General features: G+C 55.5%; 2 protein-coding genes across 7 annotated transcripts in view; one reads left to right on the top strand and one right to left on the bottom strand.

Annotated features, from left to right (window-relative positions):
• The first annotated feature begins 1,383 nt into the window (after positions 1 to 1,383).
• PRKAB1 (protein kinase AMP-activated non-catalytic subunit beta 1) lies at positions 1,384 to 9,837 on the top strand. The gene is made up of 7 exons (XM_075533375.1): positions 1,384 to 1,821; positions 4,026 to 4,189; positions 5,291 to 5,384; positions 5,613 to 5,727; positions 7,927 to 8,060; positions 8,447 to 8,515; positions 8,651 to 9,837. The coding sequence occupies exons 1-7, from the start codon at positions 1,663 to 1,665 to the stop codon at positions 8,726 to 8,728; spliced, it is 813 nt and encodes a 270-aa protein (XP_075389490.1). The 5' UTR covers positions 1,384 to 1,662; the 3' UTR covers positions 8,729 to 9,837.
• Positions 9,838 to 14,727: 4,890 nt separating this feature from the next.
• Positions 14,728 to 25,224, bottom strand: part of CIT (citron rho-interacting serine/threonine kinase) — a 196,271-nt gene continuing 185,774 nt past the window's right edge. For all 6 annotated transcript variants that reach the window (XM_075533368.1, XM_075533372.1, XM_075533371.1 and 3 more), the window contains 5 exons: positions 25,034 to 25,114; positions 23,571 to 23,649; positions 23,296 to 23,475; positions 18,131 to 18,431; positions 14,728 to 17,247 (listed from right to left, as the gene is read on the bottom strand). In XM_075533368.1, the coding sequence (XP_075389483.1) occupies positions 17,224 to 17,247; positions 18,131 to 18,431; positions 23,296 to 23,475; positions 23,571 to 23,649; positions 25,034 to 25,114 (665 nt within the window). In that variant the 3' untranslated portion in view covers positions 14,728 to 17,223. The remainder of the gene's footprint in view (positions 17,248 to 18,130; positions 18,432 to 23,295; positions 23,476 to 23,570; positions 23,650 to 25,033; positions 25,115 to 25,224) is intronic.

Here is a 25,224-nt window from a genome sequence, read left to right as displayed (position 1 = left end):
GCATCTTTCCATAGTTACCCTCCAAGTTTCTCTCCATTGTTATCAGTTACTTAGTTAACTGTAAAAAAAAATGTATTTGATTCATTTAACCATTCCCCTACTGCGAAGCCTTTAGGCTGTTTTAGTTTTTCATTGCCATCTTTCGTGCAATCTAAAATTCCATTCACCTGAAGATGCACCCAATTTCAGAGACATGAAAATGTGTGCATGGGGTGTGTGTGTGTGGGTGTGGAATGACGTGACAAATGAATTGGTGTTAGCACATCATTTCCAAAGATGTTTTCTGTAGTTGCTTCCTATAAGTAAAATGGTAAGTCAAAAGCAAGGTGAGTTTTATGTTTGGGTAGCTACTGCCAAATTCCCCTCCGGGGAACCCCATGTTAGTCATCTGTGCCCCCATTTCCTATGCACAGTGACAGCTACTGTGTAGGTACGAAAGAAATGTCTGCTCAGTGGATAAAATGCCTGGTGAGGAACAGCAAACGGAAAGCATTTTTTTTTTTTTGGACAACCCCTAAGCCATTAAACAAAGCAAGCCTGCGAACTTTCCAGAGATCCAGAGAACCACATCTAAAAACACCTGCAAGACTACCACGGACAGAAACCCCTGGAGTGTGTCTTAAAATGCAGGCCCCACTCCAAACCTGCTGAATCGTAGGCGCTGTGGCGGTTACGCCCTGGGCTGCTAACAGGGTCAGCAGTTTGAAACTGCCAGACTCTCCAAAGGAGAAAAACGAGGCTTTCTAAAAAAATAAATTAGAAAAAAGTTACGACCTTGGAAACTCACATGGCAGTTCTTCCCTGTCCTATGGGGTTGCTAGGAGTCAGCATCGACTCAGTGCAGGGTTTGGTTTGGTTTGGTTTGGTGCCCTACCACAAAGTTTTCAGTCTGGGAAAACTACGGGGCCGTTCTCCTCTGACGTACAGGATTACCAAGTGTGGAAACCGGCTTGATGGACCCCGGGTGATTCTAGTACACAAATGCTTACAAGAACCTCCTCAGTATGTATGGATTGTGATAAGAGTTGTATAAGCCCCTAATAAAATGTTTTTTTAAAAAAAGAACCTCAGAACAGCGGTGCGTTCCACAGTTCGCTTCAGAGTCAGTGCGGACGAGCGGCGGGAAAGACAGCCTCCGGCAACACTCACCCCAGCGCGCCGAGAGCGGCCCGATCCCTGGTGCGCCCCCTGTCGGCCGTCAACAGCGCCGTCCTGAGGTGGGACCTGCGCGGTCGACTGCGACTGCGCGCTCAGGGCGCCTTTGCCCGATCTTCCCGCCCCGGAAGCGGAAGTGAGGTGAGGTCAGCTCCGCGCATCCTCGGCCCTCCTCCATGCCCCGCCCCCTGGGCCGGGCGGATCCGCGCAGGCGCCGGAAGCGGAAGTTGTTAGGGGTGGGGAATTGTTGGGAAGTGTTGGGTTCGCTTCGCGCTTCTCGGGTTCGCGCCGCCCTCTGCTGGAGCAGGTAAAGCACCCGGGAGACTTCACCAGCCTGCCTGCGCGGATTCTCGCCCGCTTCCGGTCCCGGCCCCTGGCTGAAGGGGTGCGATACAGCGAGCCTCTGAGCCCCTTCCCAAGGGTTCTTGTGACACTCCGGTTTCGGGAGTCCCCTTTCTCTGAGGTGAGGCCCCGCCCGGCTTCCTCAGTGTCCCTGCAGATCCCGCCATGGGCAACACGAGCAGCGAGCGCGCCGCGTTGGAGCGGCAGGGTGGCCATAAGACGCCCCGGAGGGACAGCTCGGGGGGTGCCAAGGACGGAGACAGGCCCAAGATCCTGATGGACAGTCCCGAGGACGCCGACCTCTTCCACTCCGAGGAAATCAAGGTGCTGGACGGGGGCGGGGGTGGTACGGGACACAGATCTGCTTCCCCTTGAGAGGAGGGATGACCCTCTCCAGTGGATTCTCCCACCCTCCCCTCTTAAACTCTCCAACACTTGTCACCTTCGAAGTCCAGCGGCCCCATTGGCGGCCCAGGAGCCTGTGTCTAATTACTGATCGGAGAAAGTTACCCCAGGGAGGAGGAACTCAGCTCCCTTAACTTCATTAAGGAGAAAGCAGCTCTGGGACAGGGTTTCCCACGCTTAATTAAGAGAGCTGGAGGTGACCGTAATTGAGTCCCAGCCCTTGCTTTATTTTTTTTTTCCCCGTCTTCGGCATAATTAATTTTCACCGCTGTGAAAAATCCGCTCCTCCTCTTGCCACAAGCTGTCGCTTTTGTAAAAAAGTGTGACAGGTTGTTGGTACATTTAGGAGGCCTCCTCACCCCTCACTGCCGTTTGCTTTCATCCCCGGAACATTCTGTTCATCCTCAGGATTGAGAGCAAGCACAGGAAAGGGGCTGGAATCGTGGAGGTCAGTGGGTGAGTGAAGTGACAGCCAGTGCTCAGCTGCCCTCCCCTGTTGTGTAAATAAGACCAAAGAGATCAAACAAGCCAGAGCAAACCGATTTGTGCAGCCCCGAACTGGACTCCCTGTTGGCAGCTGGCTTTAATTCATCAAGAACTCATGATCCAGCTAACCACCCAGCTTGTCTGCTTCTAGCCACAGGGCTCGGTCCAAGGACACTTAGTGATGCTGGCAGCAGATGTGTGTATTGTTTAACCTAAAAACCACATCCCCAGAGAAGGTAATTCCTCCGGGACAATGCAGCCTAGTAGATTGAAAACCAAACTCAACTGCCATCAAGTCAATTCGGACTGACAGTGACTCTGGAGGACAGGGTAGAACTGCCCCCTGTGGATTTCCAAGACTAGCTTTTTTTTTTTTACGGTAGGAGAAAGTCTCATCTTTCTCCCAAGGTGCGGCTAGTGGTTTCAAACTGCTGATCTTGCAGTTAGCAGCCCAACACAAAAATGACCCACCCAACACATCCCACTTGGTAGCCAGCTGCAAAGGGTCCCTCACTGCCCTCTAGGCTAATGGCCCACCAGCTCATTTCATGTTTTCTTCCACCCCAAGCTGGATGGCCTGGTGGCTGCCTCCCGCCCTCCCCCTTTACCAGGAACTCCACTTGTAGTCTCTAGGGAAGAGCCTGTGGTGGCTTTAGCCTGACCTCCATCCTCTGATCTGAGCCGGCCTTCTGAATTGGTTGCCCTCCTGCAAAACTGCGCCAGGGGAACTTTGGAATCATAGGTCACCTGTAACTTGACATCCCTTCTCCCCAGAAAGAATTGTGACCCCTGAGAAGGCCTTTTTTTTTTTTTAAGACACCACACAAATCCTTGGTATGCCTGGGTTTGCGTTTAGAGCAGACCCGTTCTCACCCTGTGGGCTTCACGGAGTGGCCCAGGGTACAGCAGACTGTAACCTGAACCTTGCCCGTAGGCCACGGGCACTGAACTCAGTTGTGCAGTGGAACAGCGGAGTGGTGGGGAATTAAACTAAAGAGCGATGTGTCGTGCTGCTGTCCCAGGATGCCTGCGCTTTTGGCTTCCGACTAGGAAAACATGGGAGCAATCCCAAACCACATCTGTTTCTTCCCCAACCCAGTGGGGTGTGTTCTTTTCTCTCGGAGTCTGGAACAGCGCAGCTGTTTGGCCCTGAGCGCACTCTAGGTTAATGCTTGCGATGGCTTTGAGGGTCAGCCTTAGTCGTAGTCACCGTTTCTCCCTTGTAACCTGGAGTGATCGCTGAATGCTTGTTCGTGGCCTTTTCCTCCTCTTCCCCACAATTCTTGCCTATTTCACGTTGACAGCTCTGGAATTGTCCCTAACTAGTATCCGGGACCTTCAAATCATGCTTTATTAATAAGGGAAGAGTGACATTGACATTGCTGGTCCAGGCTTCTTCTAGTTACTTTGCAGAGCATATTCCATGTGCTGACGGCCTGATTCTTCCATAACTTTCAGGAAACATCGGTTTCCTTGTGCCCATTGTGCAGGCCAGGAAACACACAGGTAGGCGATTAGGGAGCCTGGAGATGGACTTAGGAGCCTAGCTGTGTTTGTCAAATGAAATCTCACCACTTAGGGGCACTCCCTGTCTCTAGTTGGCTTCCTGTCTCTTAAGTATACCGCTCTGCTTCCAGGCTCCAGAGAAGGAGGAATTTCTGGCCTGGCAGCATGACCTGGAAGTGAATGACGCAGCCCCTGCCCAGGCCCGGCCGACTGTGTTCCGGTGGACGGGGGGTGGAAAGGAAGTTTACTTGTCTGGGTCCTTCAACAACTGGAGTAAACTTCCCCTCACGAGAAGGTAAAGCTCTGGGGGGATTCAGGATATGGTCTAACCCATAGTGGCTTCCGGACAGCTCTCAGCTGGCGACTGGGAAGGGCAAGGCGTCATGGTTCATCGTTCCCAGGGTGCACATCCCACACACAAGCCATCTCCAGTTGCTAAGGAGAACAGGTCTCTGTCAAGTGTTCTTGTTTCCTGGGCATGCTTCACATCACGTACTCGGACAGTGACAGGGACCTCAGAAAGTCCATGGGGAGAGGCCCATTGCCTTCATCCCACTCGCTTTTCCAAGCCCCCTTGTGTGTTTGTCCAAGTGGGACTTCCTGAGGAAGAGAGATGGCTTTTCCCAGGGCAATGGAGGGAGTGCTGGGCTTGGGGTCTCAGCGACCTGGGCTGGAGGCCATGTTGGCCAGGCGAACCTGTCCAAGGCCCTGGCCATTTGCAAGAAGGGACTGTCGGACCATCCCTGAGGCCTCTCTTGCTTTGACCCTGTCTGTCGGGGTGGTTTGCCAGGCACAGGTTACGGGGGATTGTCCTCAGCAGGGGTGGAGTACCACTCTCTCAGAGGCCCGAGCTTGGGCTCGGTGCCTCGTTGTCACTGGTGGAGGAATCGGAGCCTGCCAGCCAGGTGTGACTGCTGCTAGCAGGCAGCCTGCTTTTTCCAGCAGGAACACTGGCAGAAGGGCAGAGTTGCCGGTCGTTCAGGTCAGAGTAGCCGGGTCTTGGTGAGGTCCTCCTGCAAGTGTGCAGACAGCAACTGCTAATTCTCTTCAGTGGATTCCCCTCTCCTGCCCAGGGCTCAGTGACAGAGTGACAGCGTGTTTATCTTGCATTGTCCTTTCCTGGCCTGCAGGGCAAGCTTGACCTTGCAGCATCAGGGGCATGGCTTCCTGGCACCGGAGCAAAGGGCACTACCGGAAAGCCTCGCCTGGCTAGTTCCCCTAGTCCACGCTGCCAGATGTCCACCACTGGCTTTTGCCGTCTGCAGGCAGGGCAGTGTTTGTTCTGCTGCCCCTGCCCCCTTGGCTTTCCTGGAAGCTTCTTGTTCTGTTCGCGTCCTCACCGGTTTTGCCAGCCAGCTCAGGGCAGCCCTTGCCCCTGCGTCCTTTGTCCTCACAGCCACAACAACTTTGTTGCCATCCTGGATCTGCCCGAAGGGGAGCATCAGTATAAGTTCTTTGTGGACGGCCAGTGGACACACGACCCTTCCGAGGTACTATTCCCTACCCTGCCCTTAGCGTGCTGCCAGCTCCCTTTGCCCTGCATGTTGGGGTGCCTCAGTGTGGCTAGAATGGCAGGGGGGACAGGGTAGGCCTATCTGGCACTTGACAGAGATGAGCAGGGTGGCTAGCGGCTGAGTGAATATGTGGTCCGGCCGGGCGTCTAGCCCAGGACAGGGTCGCTCTGGAGAGCTTCCCCGACAAGGCTTCTTTCCTCCCAGCCGATCGTCACCAGCCAGCTTGGCACAGTGAACAACATCATTCAAGTGAGGAAAACGGACTTTGAAGTGTTTGACGCGCTGATGGTAGACTCCCAGAAGTGCTCCGACATGTCTGGTAGGAGCCCCTACCCCCGAGGGTGCACAGCAGCTGGGCCCCCCTGCACATGCACGGGTTGCTATCGCCCTACAGTGGCCCTGGGAGGCCCCCATTTGTCGCTCCCTGAAAAGCTGCAAAACAAATCCCCACCCCACTGCTGTCAGGTCTGCCCATTGCCCCAAAGGGGTGCTCTAGGTCACGACCCTGGAGCTCAGCTTGGCCCCAGAAAGTATGCTGTGGGACTAGGCCCATGTATAATCTCAGACTGCAAGGCCCCAGGAACCCTGTTGGGTCAGATTGGGTGGGCCAGCCCCGAGAGGCCTGCCAGCTCGCTTCCTGCCAGGCCAGTGATCAGCAGACACTGGTGGCCCTGGCGGTGGCTGGGCTCTGCATTAGCGCCTTGTCAGGATCCTGTCAGAGCAGCACCCCACAAGAAATGCTCTGCAGCACACAGCTCCCCTCCCAACCGCCTGCCCATTCAGGCTCGTCTGCCTTCAACTTTCTCCCTCACCCAGAGCCCACTAAATTGATTGGCATCCAAACGCCACGTGAATGAGCTACCTGGAAGCAGGTACTTACGGGGGGAATGGGTGAGGTCACTGGAAGTGGCAAACTGACCACATGCCCCCTTCTCGTGGGGCTTCAGCTTTTCCTAGAAACCAGGGGCACCTCGATTTCCTGGGGCTAGAGGCGTGGCCATTGGGATCCCGCTCTTATCACTGTGAAATGGCCGTGGTGGGTGGTCAGCCCCAGGCTCGGTGGGGCTGGCGGGTCAGGCGGATGAGAAGCAGGAAGGACGCTTTCTCCTGTGTGACTCTCGGGGAGAAATCCTTTCATTTTCAGGTCACGGGGAAAACGCCCCTTCTTTGCTCATAGATGCCACGGAAGGGCAGGCACCAAAGCTTTTAGTGAGAGTCTGCTCCCCAGGTCACCGGGTGACAAACTTGCTTCAGGCTGTACCGACACCTCCCGCTCTCAGGGAGGTGACTCGTAGTGGCTCCAGTTTTCCACACTGGTGCTTTCCTGAGGGGTGGCCGGCTGAGCTCCACACAGCGCGTGCAGGGGACTGCCAGTGCCCGGCCGCCACACTGCTCCCGACGGCCAGAGCCGACGGTTTCTGGGTAACAGCCCAGTCTCTTCCCGCTGCCACACGTCACCCGTGAGCTCTTTCTAGCCCGGTGAGTCAGCAGCGTTAGGAGCGCCTCAGAAGCCCTGTTGGCCGAGTGTGGGTGGCGAACCAAAGGCTGGTGGTTTGAACCCCCCAGCTGATCCTCGGGGTGGAGGAGGCCGTCGCTCAGAGGCACTCACACGGGTTGCTGTGAGTCGGAGCCCACGTGGGTCGTGGCGCTGTTTTCTGAAGGCGCAGCAGCTGTGCAGTGGCTCATCTCTTGGCTGCTAACCCAAAGCTGGCACTTGGAGCCAACCGGCTGCCCCACAGGAGAAGGACGTGGCTGTTTGCTCGCACGGTGATGTAGAGCAGTGCTTCTCCACCTTCCTAAGACCATGACTCTTTCATACAGCACCTCGTGGGGTGGGGACCCCCCAACTATAACATTATGTTCATTGCTACTTCATCACTGTCACTTCGCTACTGTGATGAATCGGGCGACCCTTGTGAAAGGGTCGTTCAACGTGGTCGCGACCCCCAGGTTGAGAACTGCTTATTTAAAGCCTTGGGCACCACCACCCCCACCCCCGGGGCAGCTGTGCTCTGTGAGTCGGAGCCACCCCGACTGCAGTAGGTGGGGCATGGTCTGTCTGTGTAACTGAGGGATTGGGAGTCTAAGGAGCCAGGGTGCCGTGGCTTCTGAGCGGCCTCAGAAATGGGCTTACAGGACATGCCAGCACCTGGGAGAACCTGTTTCTTCCCTGGTTGGATATGTACAGGCTGTTCTGTCCTCTGTGCTGGTGTGACTGATAGCTCCAATTCGGGCATTCCCCCGCAGTCCTCACTGGAAGGCTCCCGAGAACCCGCAGCCCTCCCCTTCCCCATCTGCCAGCCTCCCTGCGAGGCTCGGGCGATGGTCACCAGCCTCATGGTTAGTCAAGTCTGCACTCCTGTTTCCCGCCAGGGCCTCGGAGTATACTCTTGCTGGAGCACACTGGGGACCTGCGTGTCCCACAGAGACTGCGGGCCCTGACACAAGAAAGCTAGATGATCGCCCAGTGTGATCCTGCAGGTCCCACTTGTCAAAGTCAGTGTCTTGTCATCTACAGAGCTGTCCAGTTCCCCGCCTGGGCCCTACCACCAGGAGCCCTACGTCTGCAAGCCAGAGGAGCGCTTTAAGGCGCCCCCCATCCTCCCGCCCCACCTGCTGCAGGTCATCCTGAACAAGGACACGGGGATCTCGGTGAGTCACCGGATGCCACCACACCTGGCCTTGCCCAGCAAACACATGGGCTACTCTCTTTTCTTAATGAGGTGGTATGGTCCTCAGGGCCAGCTGCTCAGATCCATACTCTGCATCACTGGGGGGCTGGTTAATTCCGCTGGCTCTTCACTTGGCTACCCTGAGCCCAGAGGACCATTCCTCGGTCCTTGTGAGGCCCGGGGGAAGAGTTGGTCTTCCGCCCTCTCACCAGAAGTGCTCCGAGTGCCACCCCGGCCCACCAACGACAGAGTCACAGCCCAGACTGCAGGATCGCACCAGACAGGGACGAGTCTGCAGTTTAGGGAGGGTGGTACTCTTGGGGCTGTGGCGACTCACGGTGCTCACACCTGCCTGTGTGCCCACAGTGTGATCCAGCCCTGCTCCCGGAGCCCAATCACGTCATGTTGAACCACCTGTATGCTCTCTCCATCAAGGTAACGAGCCATTTCTTGGCAGCAGAGCTGTCTCTCTGGCGGGGTCTGAGGTGCCCTGGCGCCACATGCCCGCTGTGTCTGGATCCTCAGGCAGGGGGAGGTTTGAGCAGCCGTTGTGTTCCCCCTCTTCCGTAGGACGGCGTGATGGTGCTGAGCGCAACTCACCGCTACAAGAAGAAGTACGTCACCACCTTGCTCTACAAGCCCATATGAGCAGCTGGGAGGGGTCGGCCGCAGGGGGCAGCCCGGGCCACCGGGCTCCGCGTGCATGCTTCACGCGAGCGGGAATGGACCATGCATCGCTCATTTCACACTCGGTGGGACATCTCTCATGCCGGCCCGAGCTCTACTCGAAGGTCTGCTTCAGGCTCGAGCAGCTCCGGGAGCACCGTCTCTGCAACGGTCCTCACCCGAGGCTTCAAGCCCCGCCCAGGTGAGCTGCAGCCACCGCAGGGCCCTGCGAGGGGGCAGGTGCCACTCAGTCTCCATTGCCTACCTGGTCACAGAGGGCGTTCTCAAGCCAGGACCAACAGCCAGCCCTGAAAGGATCGGACAGGCAGGGCACCGAGGCCACACAGAATTCCTTGACTGTGTGCATCTTCCCAGTCTTGCCCCGGTCGGGACCTGGCGGCGGCGCTAACACCACGTGCACGGTTGGCCTGGCCTGTCCTCCACTGTAATCAAAGCAATAGGTTCTCTCCCATTCTGTGGCAGGGAGGGGACGTTTCTATAGCGATTAGAACCTGTCTGATTTCCAGATGAAGTTTCCACGTATTTCTTATACTTTGGTGCACTAAGAACCTTTTATATCCCAGAGGTGGTCTACTGTAAGGCCTTCCGGCCACGGTTCCATCACCACACCTGAGACACGGATCATGTGACATGTGCTCAGCAATAATCCGGCCTCCAGACAGACACCGGAACCACTGCCGCTTTCTGCAGCCAGCTGAGCCACCCCCAGGCCCGGCTGCTGGGGCAGGGAGGCCGCCCAGCTTCAGTTCGAGTCACTGTGAGGCACGGCTATTACTGTGAAAACCAAACCATGGAGATGGAGAGGCTCCCACCTGTTTCAGAGGGCAGCCCAGGCCACCTGGCCCATCACCTCTCTGCCCGAGGGAGAAGGTTGACGAGATCCGAAAGCAGATGGAGGGCCGGGTTCTTCTTCCCTCAACGCAGTTTCCCAAGAGCTGCCCGCAGAGGGTGAGGGGTGGGACAGGGGCCCGGGTGTCCAGTGTTTATTTGGTGAACCTGAATTCCCTGCTCCCTTTCTTGTTTTCAAAGCACGAAATGACTGTCACCTTGTTTCAATAAAACTTAAGAGTCGATCCTGTGTTGGAGGCCAGTTTTACTCAGTCTGGTGGGGGCTGGCCCTCCCCTGACGCTCATTGCGTGTAGTGCTTGCTGCTGGGAAGCTGTGAATCGAAGCATTTGCTCACCGCCCTGAGCAAGTGGGTGAGAAGACTCTTCTCCCCAGGCCATAGGCTTTGCCTTTCTTGCCCCTAACTATTTAACCACCCTTGGCTTGGCTGGTTTCAAAGCTGTGTTCTCAGCTAGACCATGTCCTGTTGTCCCTTTAAGCCTTTCCTTCCAGGGCCCAAGGACACACCACAAGTATGGCAGAAGAGGACTGGAGTGGCCTGGGAAGCACTCCAGGATGGATGCTGGCCTAGCCCAGCCTGAAACCCAAGTGACGGGGAACCACGATCTTAGAGAGGGACTGGTTGGCTCCTGTCAAGTCAGCCTGTGGCTTATGGGGACCTCACACGGGACACTGCTGCCTGGCCCAGGGCTGCCCCAACAGTCAGATCACAAAGGAAACTGACCATGCTGCTTCCCAAACCAGATCACACCTTAAGGGGTTTTCAAAACCTGGGTGGGGAAATCCCATGGTCTTGTTGCACTTTGCTGTCCACAAAGCACTTCTGAAGCACCCTCGTGTAGCTAAGCCCCACACCTCAAAAGGGATTCCCTCCAGTCCCAGAAACAAGCCTGTGAGAGTTGTAAGCCCAGCGACCACCTACCTGCATGACATGTCCCAGAACTTTCCCAACTTGAACCAGCTCAGAAGGGAGCCGCGGCTGGGCCGGAGGGTGTACTGACAGGAAGCAGCTGGAAAAAGAGTCCAGCCAATCAATGAGCTCTCCTGACAGGCAGGAATCAGAGACCCCTTACTGCCCAGGGGCCACTGATACCTGTGGGCCTAAACTATGCCTTGCCCACTCTGGCACAGCCTGGTACACTTGGAGCAGTGGTTCTCCACCTTCATAATGCTGAGGCCCTTTACTGCAGTTCATGTGGTGGTGACCCTCCAAATAAAGTTATTTTTGCTGCTACTTCAAAACTGCTACTTTGCTACAGTTATGAATCAGGTGACCCCTGTGGAAGGGTCGTTTGACCCCCCAAAAGGGGTCGTGACCCACAGGTTGAGAATGCTGAGTTAAAGCATACCCTCCTCTTCCAGAAGCATCCCACAAGTCCACTGGGAAGACTGCTCACAAAACCATGTGGCACCTTCTACTCAAAGAGCTGAAGGGGAGGGAGGCTTCAAAACATTTATGGAAAGACGGAAGTGGAACACGGGGAATTCTGAAGGCCCGTCGCCGACATAGAAAGGGAAAGCCTGCCCTGCCCACACGTAGACTGGGGTGACCGAGGGCACAACCAGTGCTTGCTTTTCATTGGAATTCCCTTTGTGGGTCCAGGCGGGTGACTCGGTTAAAAGTTAACTCAAATTGCTTTTGAATGAAGGTAAGAGTCTTCCTTCTAAAAATTTACATATAGATATGGAGCTGTGGAGCTGAAGGGAAGGCTCCTCCCAGGAAAAGCCCTGGTGCAGAGTAGACAGCCAGAGAGGAAAAGGCTGGAGCCAAGGCCCCAAGGTCGCTGGCAACGCTGTCCCTCCCCCAGCTCCACTCACAGTGCAGACGGGGGCACGTCCATAGAGCTCCAAGAGCAGTCACCCACCTGGCCTGGCACATTGGCGTCAGCCATTCCCGACACCGCCTTTTCTAAAGAATGGTCCCAACTGAGGTCAGTGGGTGGCCCTGTTCGGTGGCTGACTACCTACTTGACCTTGGCCAGGTCCTCCCCAGCACAACAGGAGGTGGAGGACTAGCCCTAGACGGTCCTCTGTCTGGGTGCCCCACGCTCTGTGAAGAGGGTGTGGCCGCAGACAACTGGAAGTCGTCCCCACCGTCTCCGTAGGCTCCCACGCCCAAGACCGAAAACGCAGAAAGGGCTACCCCAACCTCAGCCAGACCATTCTAGGAGAAACCAGCGTCCATGTATGGGTCATCAGTTCCTTCCTGGTGAGCATAATTATGCTCAATTTCCCTCTTAAGCCAAGAGCTCTGTCCCCAAGTCCCTCTGGGACCAGCGTTTGGGCAGCCAATCAACCCAAATCTATGGACCACTCAGCACGTTTCCATCCAGCGGGCTGAGGCGTCCTTCACAGTCACTGGTGGGGAGGGACTAGGGCCGTCTATACCCTGGAGTGCCCTCAGGGCAGGGTAGTAAGTTAGGAACAAAGCATGTGAGGATCACAGGGTCTTAAGGACCCTCACTGAGTGAGGCAGACCCTTGAAGAGGGACCCCCAACCTGGAGTGCTGGGCTCGGCCCTCCGCTCCCCCATCTGATCTGCCTTTCTGCCTGAGTGAAACCATCTGGGCTCCACCGCTAAAGTGCTCCGCCACTAACCCAGAGGTTGGCAGTTCAAACCCATCCAGTGGCCCTGTGGGAGACAAGACCAGGTCAGGAAACCCAGTGGGGCAGTTCTGTCGCACTGGGTCGCCGCCAGTCAGGAATGGCTTCACGGCACCCCACAAGGTCCCATCTGGAACATTTGAGAGAGGACGCAAGGGAGACCACAGGAGAAGGCTCCAGAGGCGGCTACCCGGGTCAGCTTGACGCTCCCTTTCTGTGGTCCCCTGTGACCAGGATCATGTAGAAAAGGCATTTACGAGGCACGCTCCCCTGCTTCTAACAAGCCCCCCGGGGGCAGAGTTGCATCAATCATGGACAGATTCTGGAAAACCAAGAGGCCAAGGCTGTACTTCCACTGTCCTCTCTCCCCAGCTTCAGGAAAATCCAAGCAAAAACAAACCAAACTCACGGCCGTCCGTTCATTCTGCCTCCCAGCAGCCCTGCAGCACAGGCTAGCACTACTCTGGTGAGTTGCCAAGACTGGAACTCTTTACGGAATAGAAAGCCCGTTTTTCTCCCACCGAACAGCTAGCTGGTCGTTTCGAAATCCTGACCAAACCAAGGCATGCCACCTGGGCTCCTGGTTTGAGCACTAGGCCGGTGATCCTTTTTACATGCAAAACTCTGTGTGTCGAGCACAATCCCCAGGATTTATTCGTAAGTGAGAGTTGAACTGCCAAGAAATCGGAGCAGAACACACCAGGGTCCTTAGGCAGGGTCCTCTGGACCTCTTGGTTGGGCAGGGGCTGCCTTGTGCATTGTAAGATGTTTAAATGGGTAGAGACCAGGAGCAAGCTCCTCCCAGTTTTACCAACCAAACATGACCAAACATGCGTCCAGACGTTACCAAATGTTCTCTGGGGAGTCAAGGAGGAAACAAATCTAAGACCACTGGTACAGGCCAGTGGAACTGCTAGATGGGAATGTGAAAGCTCAGCTGGTCCCACGCGGTAGGCTTAGCTTTAGATTAAATCTGTACGAAATGTTTTTCCAGAGCAAATCCCATTTGAGAGGCCCAAGCCTGCAGTCAAACCAGCTGTTCAGTCCTGCTAAGCAGACCTTTTCCTTTTGGCCGGTCTCCAAAGCCTACAGTTTTCATGAAGTTACCAACGTTGCCTTTAGTCTCCTGAAGATGAAGTTGTCAGCCCAGAAAGCAGGAGGTTGGCCTCTGTGCCCCAGCAAGCAAGCTGGAGAACCACAGTGGTGTGGAAAGCTGGGCCTGGTTTGGCACAAGGGTAGTAGAGTCTTCTGTTGGCTGTTTCTCGGGCTCTTCTGCTCTTCGGGGAACCGGCCCCTTCCTTTGGAGCCTCACCCGCCATGCCGACTTGGGTTTCCAGTGATTCTGTGCCTCAAGAATCCTCGGGACAGTCGGCGACATGGCGGCTATTTAATGGCTGTTTTCCCGATGGCCTTGAGGCGAGAGAGGCCCTAACCTCCCACGTGTTCATCTCCTGCCTGGTTTCCGTTCCCAGTGACAGAATTGCAATGGTGGTTCCCATCTGGACATCAGCTAGGATGCTGAGGGTGCGGCTCTGGCCAGGCTGGCTAACCTCACATGGCAGTCACAATCGACGTGCAGAACAGCAGGCCCCCCAGGCAAGGCCCTTGCCAAAACACGTTTGTCTGGAGCAAGCCCACTTCACGCTAATGAACGAAGGCGAAAAAGCAACAACCAAACAAAAAGAACCCCCTAGAGAAAATTTACCCTGCAGCCTGTAAAAAAAACCAAGAGTGAGAGGCAGAAGCACTTACGTACATTTTACACTGCTTTGACGTGAACTCCTCCCTCCAGGAAGAAAGGCACATTATTCAATCCCCTGTGGCCCTGTCAGGGCGGATGAGCAGAAACGCGTAAGGTGACCTCTCTCCTGGCTAGCTGCACTGGTGGAGAACCCAGTAATCTACTCTTGAATAATCCTTTCAACGTGGCCCGGTTAACCCGGTTAACTACTTAAGGGGTTTTCCAGTTCTGACCTTCAACATGGACTTCAACAGCCAAGTCATACATAGATCCTTGGCAGTGGCGACCCAACTGAAGACAAGGCGGACTACAGAAAAGTGGTTGAAGGGAGACCGTGGTTGGTGTATCAAGGGTTCTGAGGGAGGGAGGAGGACGCGGGGAAATGAGTTGATACCAAGGGCTCAAGTAGAAAGAAAATGTTTTGAAAATGATGATGGCGACCTGTGTACAGATGCGCCCGACACGGATGGATGGATGGATGGATGGATGGATGGATGGATGGATGGATGGTGCTAAGAGCTGTATGAGGCCTCAGTAAAGTGACTTTAAAAAAGACAACGCCACCCTTCCCCTTCCCGGCATTGCCAGTCTCCAGATGCAAAGACAGCAGTGGACCACCCTCCCAGCCCTGCCCCAGAGGAAGAGCCTCCCCACAAAGTACATACCGTACTCCCCGCCCCCGACCATGACAGGAGGCCCAGGCCATGGACGGCTGACGGTCTCCAGAAAAGAAGAGGCCGCTGCACTAGAGCAAACGTTTTCGTTGGTTGTTTTATTTTGCTATTGTTGGACAACAAAGTTCATTCCTTTCAAGGCGGACCTCGGGCAGGACCTTCCTTGTGTTCCCCTTGCTTGTTCTGAATTTAAAAAGGCAATGAAGAAAAAGCCTGTACTTTGGAGGCCTAAGATCGTATTTATGCTAATAAGCTTTTGACTGAAATTTCGTGTTACAGTATTTCCTGCTGGGACCTTGGCGGTCACACGGGGCTCCCCATCACAATCCGGGGAGGACGGCCAGCCACGGGCTACCACCGCTGGGAACTAAAAGTTAAGTGTTGAAAAAATGCACCTTTTACAATAAAAAAGTAGAAACCAATTCAATTTCCTTTTTTTTCTTTTTTTTTTTTACGAATATAAAGTTTCTTGTAAATATGTACAGTCGACTTTTTGAGCTAGTTCTATAGCGGGAAGCGCTTCACAGATGAGACTCGCGGAACACACTCGGGGCCTGAGAGGCCGTTGCTCACGGAGATCCTGGATGAGATGCCAAGGCTCAAAGACCCATGTTCAGGGACCGTTCCAGAGACTTGTGGACCAAGAGACAAAGAACTTCAGCAAACATTCGGTCAGATCGGCCCTGGGGGAGGGAGGGGACGATGGGGTACAACCCCAAAGACACCAAGCAACACGTAACAATACAACGCCAGGACGCGCGCTCGCCAGAGGGGCTACAGCGTGGAGGAGTCTTGGGAGATTCCGATGAGAAAGCACTTAGGTTAAGAGACGAGCAGGAAGGAGCTGGGGGTTGGGGCCAGGCTGCAATCTGGGGAGCGGCCACACTGTGGACATGTGGGCCAGACAGGCGGCCGGGTTCACTGGCTGCGGGGGAGACGGTGTAGCCTTCAGTGTACTTAGGGTGTGCCTTGGTTGGTCGAGGCATGCCGAAGAGTCCTGGGGAACCCAAAGCAAGAGGTGCCTTGTGGGAGACTGAAGGCAGAAGTAAGGCCGCTAGTTAGCTTGCCTGATGTAAAACCTCAAGGGGGGGTTCTTGCACCCCAGGAATGCTGCCCTCCTGTGGAGGGCAGAGGAGCCAGGGGAGCTGCACTGCACCTAGGAGGGCGTCCCCACCTCGGCAGAGGGGGGCAGCTGAGCTGCGGCTCCTTTCTCCAGCGTCCTAGGGAAAGGCCCACTTAGGAAGTCACAGTTTTGTGTGGGTAGAACTGGGCTGGCGCAGTGCGCGCGCGTGTGTGTGTGTACACAGTCGTGTGTGTGTGTGTGTGTGTGTGTGTGTGCGTCTGTGTGTACACAGAGTCATCTGCAGGGGCAGCATGGAAGTTGGAGGGGGGAGTGGGTAAGAGGTGGTGGTGTGCCCAAATCCTTCTCTGGTCATAAGGCGTGAGCGTTTTGTTTTGTGTTTGTTCAGTGCTACAGACTGCAGCTTGTCGTGGCCAGAAATTTGGCAAGTCGGCAGAGGGGCTCCGTCGGCAGGAGTTGTGGTATGATGGCGAGGCGGTGACAGAGCAACCCAAGGGGGGCAGCCAGGTGGGTGGGGCAGCACATGCAGTGAACCACCATGCAGGGCTCCCGGGCAGGGGGCTCACCCCATCCCAGATCGGAGCCACACCCCGGCCCAGAGTGCCACGGGCACTGGGTGCAGAGCAAGTCTAGTGCATGCGTCCCTGGCCAAAGCGACATGGACGTGGGGGCAGCAGGCTGGGAGATGATGGCCAGGGGTGGGGAGGAAAGCTCCGCGAGGTCCCTTGGCCCCAAGTCACTGCCTCCGAGCTGAGGCAGGCTGACCTCCATACATTCTCAGCTGGTGGGAGGGGAAGTCATCAAGGCCATAAAAGGCAATGAGAACAGTAAACATTTGGCTAGGATGTCACCCTGGGAGACGCAGGGCCACAGGGAGGACGGACTCCAAACAGAATGAACCTACTGCCGGGCAGGCGGCCGGGGCGGGGGTGGGGGAGGCTAGCAACCGAAGGGCTCGTCTACTACACGTCTCAGTGGCAAAGACCGGATGGTCTGGTCTAGCTAAAAAGGACTACGACAGGAAATACTAGTGTCAAATCTATTAAGAATTCTGTTGTCTTAAAAAAAGAGAGAGAGAAAAGAACCAGAGAGAGAGAGAGAGAGAGAGAGAAATTAAAAGAGGAAGCCAGCCTCCCTAGGACCTGAAGCCTCTGGTCACTAGGGTCCTGGCCACAAGGGCGCCAAGTCAGTTTCCTTGGATGGATGTGTACAGGCCGAGCTAGGTACAAAAGTGTTATGAATGCTCTGAGAGTGACCAAGTGCAAAGAGGATGACTGCAGGAAGGAGTCAGAGGAGGAGGAGAAGGAGGAGGCGCCGAGGTGTGGTGGCTCTGCCAGGGCCTCTCGGCCACCTGCCCCCTCCTGGAGACGGGGTGTCCGTGCAGAGGGGTCTGAGCCCTGCTGTGCAGCCGTTGGCCCAGTGGGTGGGCGCCAGGGTCCCCTTCAGCAGAGTCCCATAGTTTGGTGTTTTCCTGTAGACTGATGAGGAGTCGGGTTTTCTGGCTGGAATTTATACTGAAGACTGGTCCCAGACCTAGGAGCAAACACGATGGCGACAGGGTCGGGCGTCCAAAGCCAGAAAGGGCGCAACGCGGTGTGCACAGTCAGGCCAGGAAGCAAGCAGCGCCTGGGCCGTCTGTCCAGCAGGGCAGTGCCACCTCCCCGGGGCCAACCCTCTGAGCCTGGGATCCCTCGGTGCGCTACCGACAACCCCCTCCTGACTCATCCTGTGTGTGGGCGTCTCGCTCGCTCTCACGCTCGCACACACTCACACTGCTGGCGCAGTGAGGATGAGAAGCCACACTGGGACAGCTTCCCTCCCCTCTCTTCTGGCAGAGACACTGGCAGGAAGAAGCGACCCAGGGTCAGAGCGGCTGTCCCTCCCTTCAGTGGGGATGCTGGACGCCAGCCCTCCTGCCCAGGAAACCCCCAGGGCCCTTTCCCAACAACCCCCTCTCCCACGCCGCCTCAGTGGCTCGGTCAATATAGGTAGACTGCACGTAGTTTTCAAACTTTAAAGGTTCCAAGTTCTTGGAGGCAACAATTCCACGAATTTCTGTGCAGCCTTCCAGAAAGTTTCCGCCCATGCATGGGCACGTGTGGGCACAGCATGCCATCACTAGTGTTTAAACAGGGGGGAGACACATGCCTGTTTGCTCAATCGCCTTAACACGGGCTAGATATGGGCTGGCTGTGAAAGCCAACGATCACCTTGTGAGGTTGTACAGACGGAGACACACACACACACACACACACACACAGTTCTCCACTCGCCTCTTACATAAAACACGTTTAACCTGACCTCATAAAAATCTCTCCAGTTGCTTTTCCCTGACTATGGCCTTGAGGGGCCTCAGCTCCCTGGGTCCCATTTGACCTCCATGACGGCCGCTCAGACCCTCCGGCTGTCGACTCACCTTATTGACCTGGGACAGGGGGGTCCTCACGGCCCCCACGGGCAGTCGGCCCCGGCTGCTGTCTTCAAACAGCCTCCCGGGGGACCGTTCTCTCCGAGTGCTGAGCATCCGGCCCGGGGACTTCTCTCGCTCCAGGGGGCGGCCTGGGGACTTGTCCCTGCGCAGCTCTGTCCGCCCCTCCCGGTAGCGGTGGGGTGTGCTTGGCTCTCGGGGGTGGCTGGGGCCTTCGGGCGGCGCCGGGCTGGAGGCCACGCGCTTGGTGATGTGCTCATTGTACGTTGGAGGGCCTCGCTTGTTGGGGCTGTGGCAAGGAGAGAGGGAGGTGGGGAGCCGAGGAGTCCCAACTCCAGGGGGTATTCTCCTACTTGTCTCAGCAGCTCCTGCCCACTCCCTCATCGCCGAGTGTTTGCCGTGGTGGTAAAGACGCGGAAGACAGCAGAGGTGACAACCAAAGACAAGAAAATCAAGTTTCCCTGCAGCTGCTCTCAAACGCACACCAGTGCCCTGTGCTTCACTCGTTTCCCGTCGGTTTGATCCCCCCCCTCCCCGCCCTGCCTCCTCTCCTCCTCCCAGCCCCTGGGAACCACTGATCTTGTCTTGCTCAACTCAAAAACTGCCACTGAGTCGATTCCGACTCAGAGTGACCCTAGAGGGCAGAGTAGAACTGTCCTTTTGAGTTTCCCAGACTTTACATCGTGACAGGAGTAGAAAGCCCCAGACTTTACATCGTGACAGGAGTGGAAAGCCTCCTCTTTCTCCCAAGGAGCTGCTGGTTAGCTGCTCAGGGCCCACAGTCCATTACACCACCAGGGCATCTACTAAAGGAAAAGCATTATAGCACCCTGTTTTGGTATAAAGGGCACCCTGTCATCCTTCTTTGGTGTCATACCGACTTCATCTGGCACCGTGTTGCCCAGGCTAGCCGTGCTGTAATGTAGCACGAATGCCAACTGGACATCTCTTTATGGTGGGCTCCATGTGTGGTTGACCCAGTCGTTGGTGGCCAGACACTGCTTCCGCTGCTGTATGCTTGCTGCATACACCCTGTGGGGCTCCTTACAAGCTTTATCTTGTGAAATCCACACAATGGTTCTAGGAAACACTCAGTGTCGGGGAGGGTTCACGACCTTACAAAGTCAGACCTAGCACCCCTGCTCAGTCTCTCAGCAGTTGGGGCCAGTCACACGAGCCCCGTCTGGCTCCCTTGTCCTGTTTGCAGGAGGGCCACATAGTGCCAAAGCTGTTGTTGCTAAAGCCAGCAGCCAGCCAGCCACAAGGTGCTCAGCACGAGGGAGCTCTGGGCAGCTGTTGCACCTGTCGCCCTCTCTGTCTGCTGTCACCTGTCTCCTTAGGTGGCTTTCCAGGAGTCTCTGGGATGCAGGCGAGATGCTCAGACAGTTGGTAACTCTTAGTCAAAACAACAGGATGACTGAGAGGGTGGCCCGTCAGGCCTGGTATCATAGGAACCTAAAGAGAGCAGACACAGCTGCAGAGCTGCCTCCAAACGGTCCTCGGTCCCCAAGGCTGCTGCTTGGAATGCTGGGATTTCCTTACGAAGAAGTCACCCTCCCCGCCCCCCTCCCCCCGCCCCGGCTATTTCCAATAGGGTTTTCAGCACACGTGGTTCTAACCACCTCTGAAGAAACAAGGATCCAGAAGTACAGAGGGGGCCCACGTCATCTGAGTGTAGCCAACACAAGCAAAAGGCAACCTATCAAAAGTGGGCGCAGACTTTTATAGTGACTGTTACCTGAAAAACTGGAGCAGGGGCTCACCTTGGAAAGTTAAAACTAAAATTCAGGAAAAGAAAGTAACTATATCCCATCCATTTTTAAAAGATGAAAATTACAATTAGAATGGCCAATTATAAAATAAGAATAAATCAAATTTCTTTTATGTCAAGGTTAGACTAGTACAACAAGATCATAGCAAAGTCTTTTCTTGAAAAAATATTTGCAAGATTTGTTGTTTGTTCCGAAGGGCCTGCCATAATTGTTGGTATATAAATCCTTCTCTGTGAAAGAGAATCTCTATCATTTTGTGAGCTTGTCGATGTTTTCCTGTAGCCTACCCTTGTCGTTGCCCTACCGTCACTCTCCCTAAGTGGGAAGCAGCTGACCGATGAGGGAGGGTATGCAGGTTGGGAGCTGGTGTAAGCTTGATGGCCAAGTCCAGACCAAGGCCCATTACTGGAACACATCATTCCTATCCATCACTCGCCATCGGTGGCTGCTTTCCCACGATAGCAGGGAACCCAGAGCCTGCATTATTTACCGCCTCGCCTGGCATGGTTTGCCAATCCCTGTTCCAGCGGGAAGTGGGAAGATGGGTGTGTAGTGACGACTTCCCAAGTGGACACCTCATTCGTGAATACTCTCCTGTCCCACACAGCTCTGAGGTTCAGGTAACAAAGTCCCCGAAACCCAGAGCTCCCCCACGGCCCCATGCTGCTGTCGGAACAGCTATTCAACCTGAGACGCTTTTATCCCAACACGCTGAAGCCAGAGTACGTACACGTACATGTACATATGTACACACACACACACGCACACACATGCCTCTAGACATAAGGCCTTGAGATGTGAAAGGCAAACGAAACATATATTCAGCAGGAGAGCGGCACGGACCCCACTGGTAAGAGAAGGAGAGCAAATAAACCCGTTTCCCTGAGTCCGTCCTGACTCCCAGGCGGCACCCAAGAGGGCAGAGCAGAACGGGTCCCGAGGGTTTCCAAGGCTGAAAACATCAGCCAGCAAGTTCCCCTCTCTCCTGTGGAGCGGCTGGTGGGTTCGAACTGCTGACCTTGTGATCAGCAGCCCAGTGCAAAAAGCCACTAGGCCACCTGGGCTCCTCTTTTTTGCTTTTATTTTTTTGAAGAGAAAGAGAACCTATCAACAGTGTCCACTGGGGCCCGCCAGGAAGCCAGTGGGAAGATGCCAGAGGAAGAAAGCCAGGGCGGGAAAGCAGGCAGGACATCAGCTTAGATTGATGGAGGAAAGAAAACACCCGTTACTCCCAGCTGAATGGGCAATCTTCCACCCCCACGTCCATTAAGTGACCGTGATCGGCCATGTCAGTTTCATATTTCTTGCGGAGTTACATTTCCCGCTCTGCCCAACAGACGGAGGGATGAGGCCTGTGGTGAATCGCAGCCGCCTCGCCAGCCATCTACATGCTGACTGCCCCAGGCAGGCAGCAGCAAAAAGACCACATTACAAGCCGAGAAAACCCACTGAAGACTGCTGATTTCCCAACACGCTTGTCAAGAGCGAGGACGCAAAGGCACTTTGGGGTCCCTTGTGTTCACAGGGACTGGAACCACTGCCCCCCCAATAAGTGACCATCTAATCAAAGGAAGGGGCCAGGCCCCAGGACCAAGGAGGCAATGGAAGGAAAGCTCATCAACCGCATCTCCACATGGATTAGACTACATGAGGGCGCTGCCCTCAGGAGTCAGCACTGGGCTGCCAGCTGCTCAGGGAGACAGAGAGGAGGCTGGAGGCATTTATTTCATTTGGTGAACCCTGAATAGGGCCCTTACGAGTCCACCTACTTTATGGACTCTTCTTTGTCCCTCTCCGTTTCTGTCATGAGTCGGGAGTGACTTAAAGAAGATCTGCAGCCATTCTTGAGGCAGAGTTAAGTCGGAAGAGTCAGGAGTGCGTGGTTCCTTGAGTCTTGCGGTTTTTAAGCTAGTTCTTGGGCTCAAAGTCACACCAAGGTTTCTGACGTGCCGACAAAAGGAAGGGCCTCCTCATTAGGTCACGGGCTCAGAAGATGAAACTGACAACCGCCTTGGCCAAGACCTCAGGATTTTCCAAGACAGAGGGCTCTTCCACCTAGCTTCAAACCCCGAGGGACAAGCCCAGCAGTTCCAGTCTAGAACTGCAAGCAGGTGTCCTCATGGAGGATTGAGCCTCGACAGAGCAGGGTGCGAACTTCAGAAGCCAAGACAGGCAGCTTTTGAAGGAGCAACAAAAACCAATACATCACGTAACAGGGGTGCTCATGAGATGCACACCTGCTGGCCCACTCACCAGGGCCTCCTGGAGGTGGCAGAACGGCATATGCAGAGTACCAATGGGCAGAGACAGACAATCTGTCCGTCCAGATGCAGGAAAAGTAGACAAAGGTGGGGAGCGGGTGGTTGTCAGACCCTCCCCACAAGAGATCCCACAGGGAGCTCCCCAGGTGGAAGGAAAGAACGTGGGGAGGACCACTGGGGAGCAAGGGGTTCGGTTTTAGGAGGGCCCAGATCACTCCAATAGAGGCGGCAGTGATGGGTGCTCAGCTCTGCGAACTCACTAAACACCTCTGACCTTTTCAGAGCACACACCGTGCAGCTGGTGAATTCTCCATGGAACTGTAATACTACAAAAGGAGGAGAAACACGCACGCACACACAGGCACGCACACGCTTATACATGAATAAGACATCTCCAGACGGAAACACAAATAGAGGAGACCGTTTTCTCCCGAGAAGGACCCTGAGAGGCAGGGCTAGGGCATAGGCAGAGGGTAAGGAGAGATGCTGTACTAGAGACACACCCTCCTTGGTACCTTTCCAATCTTGTACCAAATGACTGCACTACAGTCAAAACTTAAGTGAAAATGAGCAAAAAGAACCATCACCCGCTCCTGTGCTGCGAGGTCACAGTGGCACCCTGGGTAACCCACCAGGCAGTCGGGCGCTCCCCAGCCACGCACCTTGTCCCCCACTCTGGACCTCCTCTCCTCTCTGTCCCCACCTCGCTTCTCTGGGGTTTCCTCTTGGCCACCACTGGGCTTGCACCTTGTGGACTTGGGCTGGGATGACTGACGGGGTCTCATCCCGCCGGCCGCCAGTGTGCCCCCCACAATGTCCCTGGCAGCAAGCCCAGAAGCAGCAATGGTGACAATGTCAGCTAGAGCCATGCATGTGCAGTGCTCCCCCGTTCTAACTGTTGCTGACAATACCCGCCAGAGAGACCAGGTGGTGCTCTCCCTGCTTTCACACGAGGCACCGTACAGCCCTCCTGCCCCTTGTGGAGGACAGTGTCCTTTAGATGCTGATGGGCTCAGGGAGGGCAGAGGGGAGGGTGGGAGGCCTTCAGCCAGGTCAGCAGGATTGCCTGCGCGTGGCACAGAAGCACTCTGGGCCCCGCAAGGAGGCTGGTGAGAGGTACCTGCGGGAGGTGGAGGGGACCCGGTGGTGCTCGGTGCTGGACTCTTTCACCAGGTTCCCCTTGCAGCAGATGACCCGCAGTTTATCCTGGTAGGAGGAAGCCAGGTAAATCGCTCCCGACGAAATCGCAGGGCCCAGGTAGCGTGGGTTCGGAATTTCCAGATACGCTCGGGCAGGGGTCCTATGGAATCCCAAAGGAGAGTCCCCACAGGTTAGGGAGGGACATGCGCACAGTACAGTGTCCTGTCCCGCCCAGGTGAGAAGGGTAGCACTTACCCCAGAGAGGACCGTGCCTGGATCTCAATAACTTCGAGCGAGTTGAAGTGAGTCACAAACAGGTACGGTTCTCTGTAGGCTGCAGGTCACCAAAGAGCAGGAGCATGGGGGGAGGGGAGAGAAGGGGAACAGGGAGCGTGAACCATGCACGCTCTGACCCAGCCACCCCAAGGACAGAGGCAGACAGACACACCCGGGGCCAGCACCACGCTGCCAGCAGCCCTGCTGTTCATTGTGAGGAAGGAAGAGACACAAGTCAAGGGTGGAGAGAGCGGAGTTAGAGAAGTCAGGGCACAACCATGGAGCGTGCCCAGTGGACCAGGGCTCAAGGACGCTCTCGCTGCCCACCTGCATGCTCTAAGTTGAAGGAAGCACTGGTGGGTAAGGAATGCCTGGCCTGGCTGTCTTTGGGGGAGGGGGGCCAAAAAGAGGAGGAGGGTGGTGGGTGAGACTTTCCACTGTGCCTCCTGCAGCAGGTGATTGGTGTATTTTTTTTTAATGAAATGGCAAAGGAATGAAGTTAAAAGCTCTAGGCTTCTCTGCTCTCCTTCGCACCGCCTCACTGTATCACTGGGTAGCTGCCATGAGACAGGACGTGCCTTCCACAACTTCTGCCGTCAAGGAGAGAGGATGGGCACCAGTCTTGGTGGTGGGAGGCACCACTTTGGTATTAGCCCATTCAGTGCCTTTCAGAATCGGGGCAAGTGTAGAGGTCACGTGGACAGCAAGCGAGGTCTCCCAGCCAACAGGCCATGAAGGGTCACTGCCTGCTGCATCTGAGAGCCCCCCCGGGGATCTCGTAGTTGTCTCAGTGTCCCACTGCCACCGCATGAGGCAACCCCTGGCCAGTCTCCAGGGCAATGAGCAGCTAGCTGTATTCCAAGTCACCGGTGCTAGGACAGCTAGTTATGTAGCAAGAACTCTCCTGAGAAGGTATGTTTCGGTCCCCAAACTCTTCTAAGATATTTGCAATGACACGTACACACATTCTTGGATCTGTGTGTGCTCACGGGAACCACTTTTGGAGACGAATCCTAAGCGGGCACTCTCTGTTAGGTGCAAAAGGATTACCATCAACAAGGACATTCATCACGGCTCTGTTCATGTTCAGAAAAAGAACGGGCAAGGCCTCAGTGCTCTGCCTAGTCAGGGCCTGTTCCATTTCAAAGGGTGCAGCTAGGTCATGGGCCTTTGAAGGCCACAGGCTCCCGCTGCCTTTCCAACAAGAGGAACGCGACACACGAGGAACCTGACACTAGGACTGGGGTCGGTAGCTTCCCTGGGTCTGGCTGGCATCACTCCTCATCAAGCCTCAGTTTCTCTGCATTAGACACCAGCAATGTTGCTTGCTGTCTCATGGGATCCAGAAGCGCAGCGTGCTGGCCGAAAGGAAGCCCATCGGCACTTCCCTCCCAGGGCCCAGGGCGCCAAGAGGGGAGCCCTCTCCATCTCGCCGTACTTACCAAAGGCCAAAGGCAAGCGGCTCCACTTAAGATCGTCGGTGCGGCTGCGTCTTCCATAAGAATCCACGAACACCCCAAATTCTGCAGGGAGTGAAGAGCCCAGGGCAGGAGTTTAGGCTCTTGGGGCGGGAGTCGGGGGTGGAGCAGAAGGTGGGGCAGAGGGACACACACTGTGATGGAAGAAGAGCCTA

Source organism: Tenrec ecaudatus, chromosome 16, assembly GCF_050624435.1.
Source record: "Tenrec ecaudatus isolate mTenEca1 chromosome 16, mTenEca1.hap1, whole genome shotgun sequence".
In the NCBI taxonomy this organism is placed as follows: Eukaryota; Metazoa; Chordata; class Mammalia; order Afrosoricida; family Tenrecidae; genus Tenrec; species Tenrec ecaudatus.
This window is presented reverse-complemented; position numbering and strand designations above follow the sequence as displayed.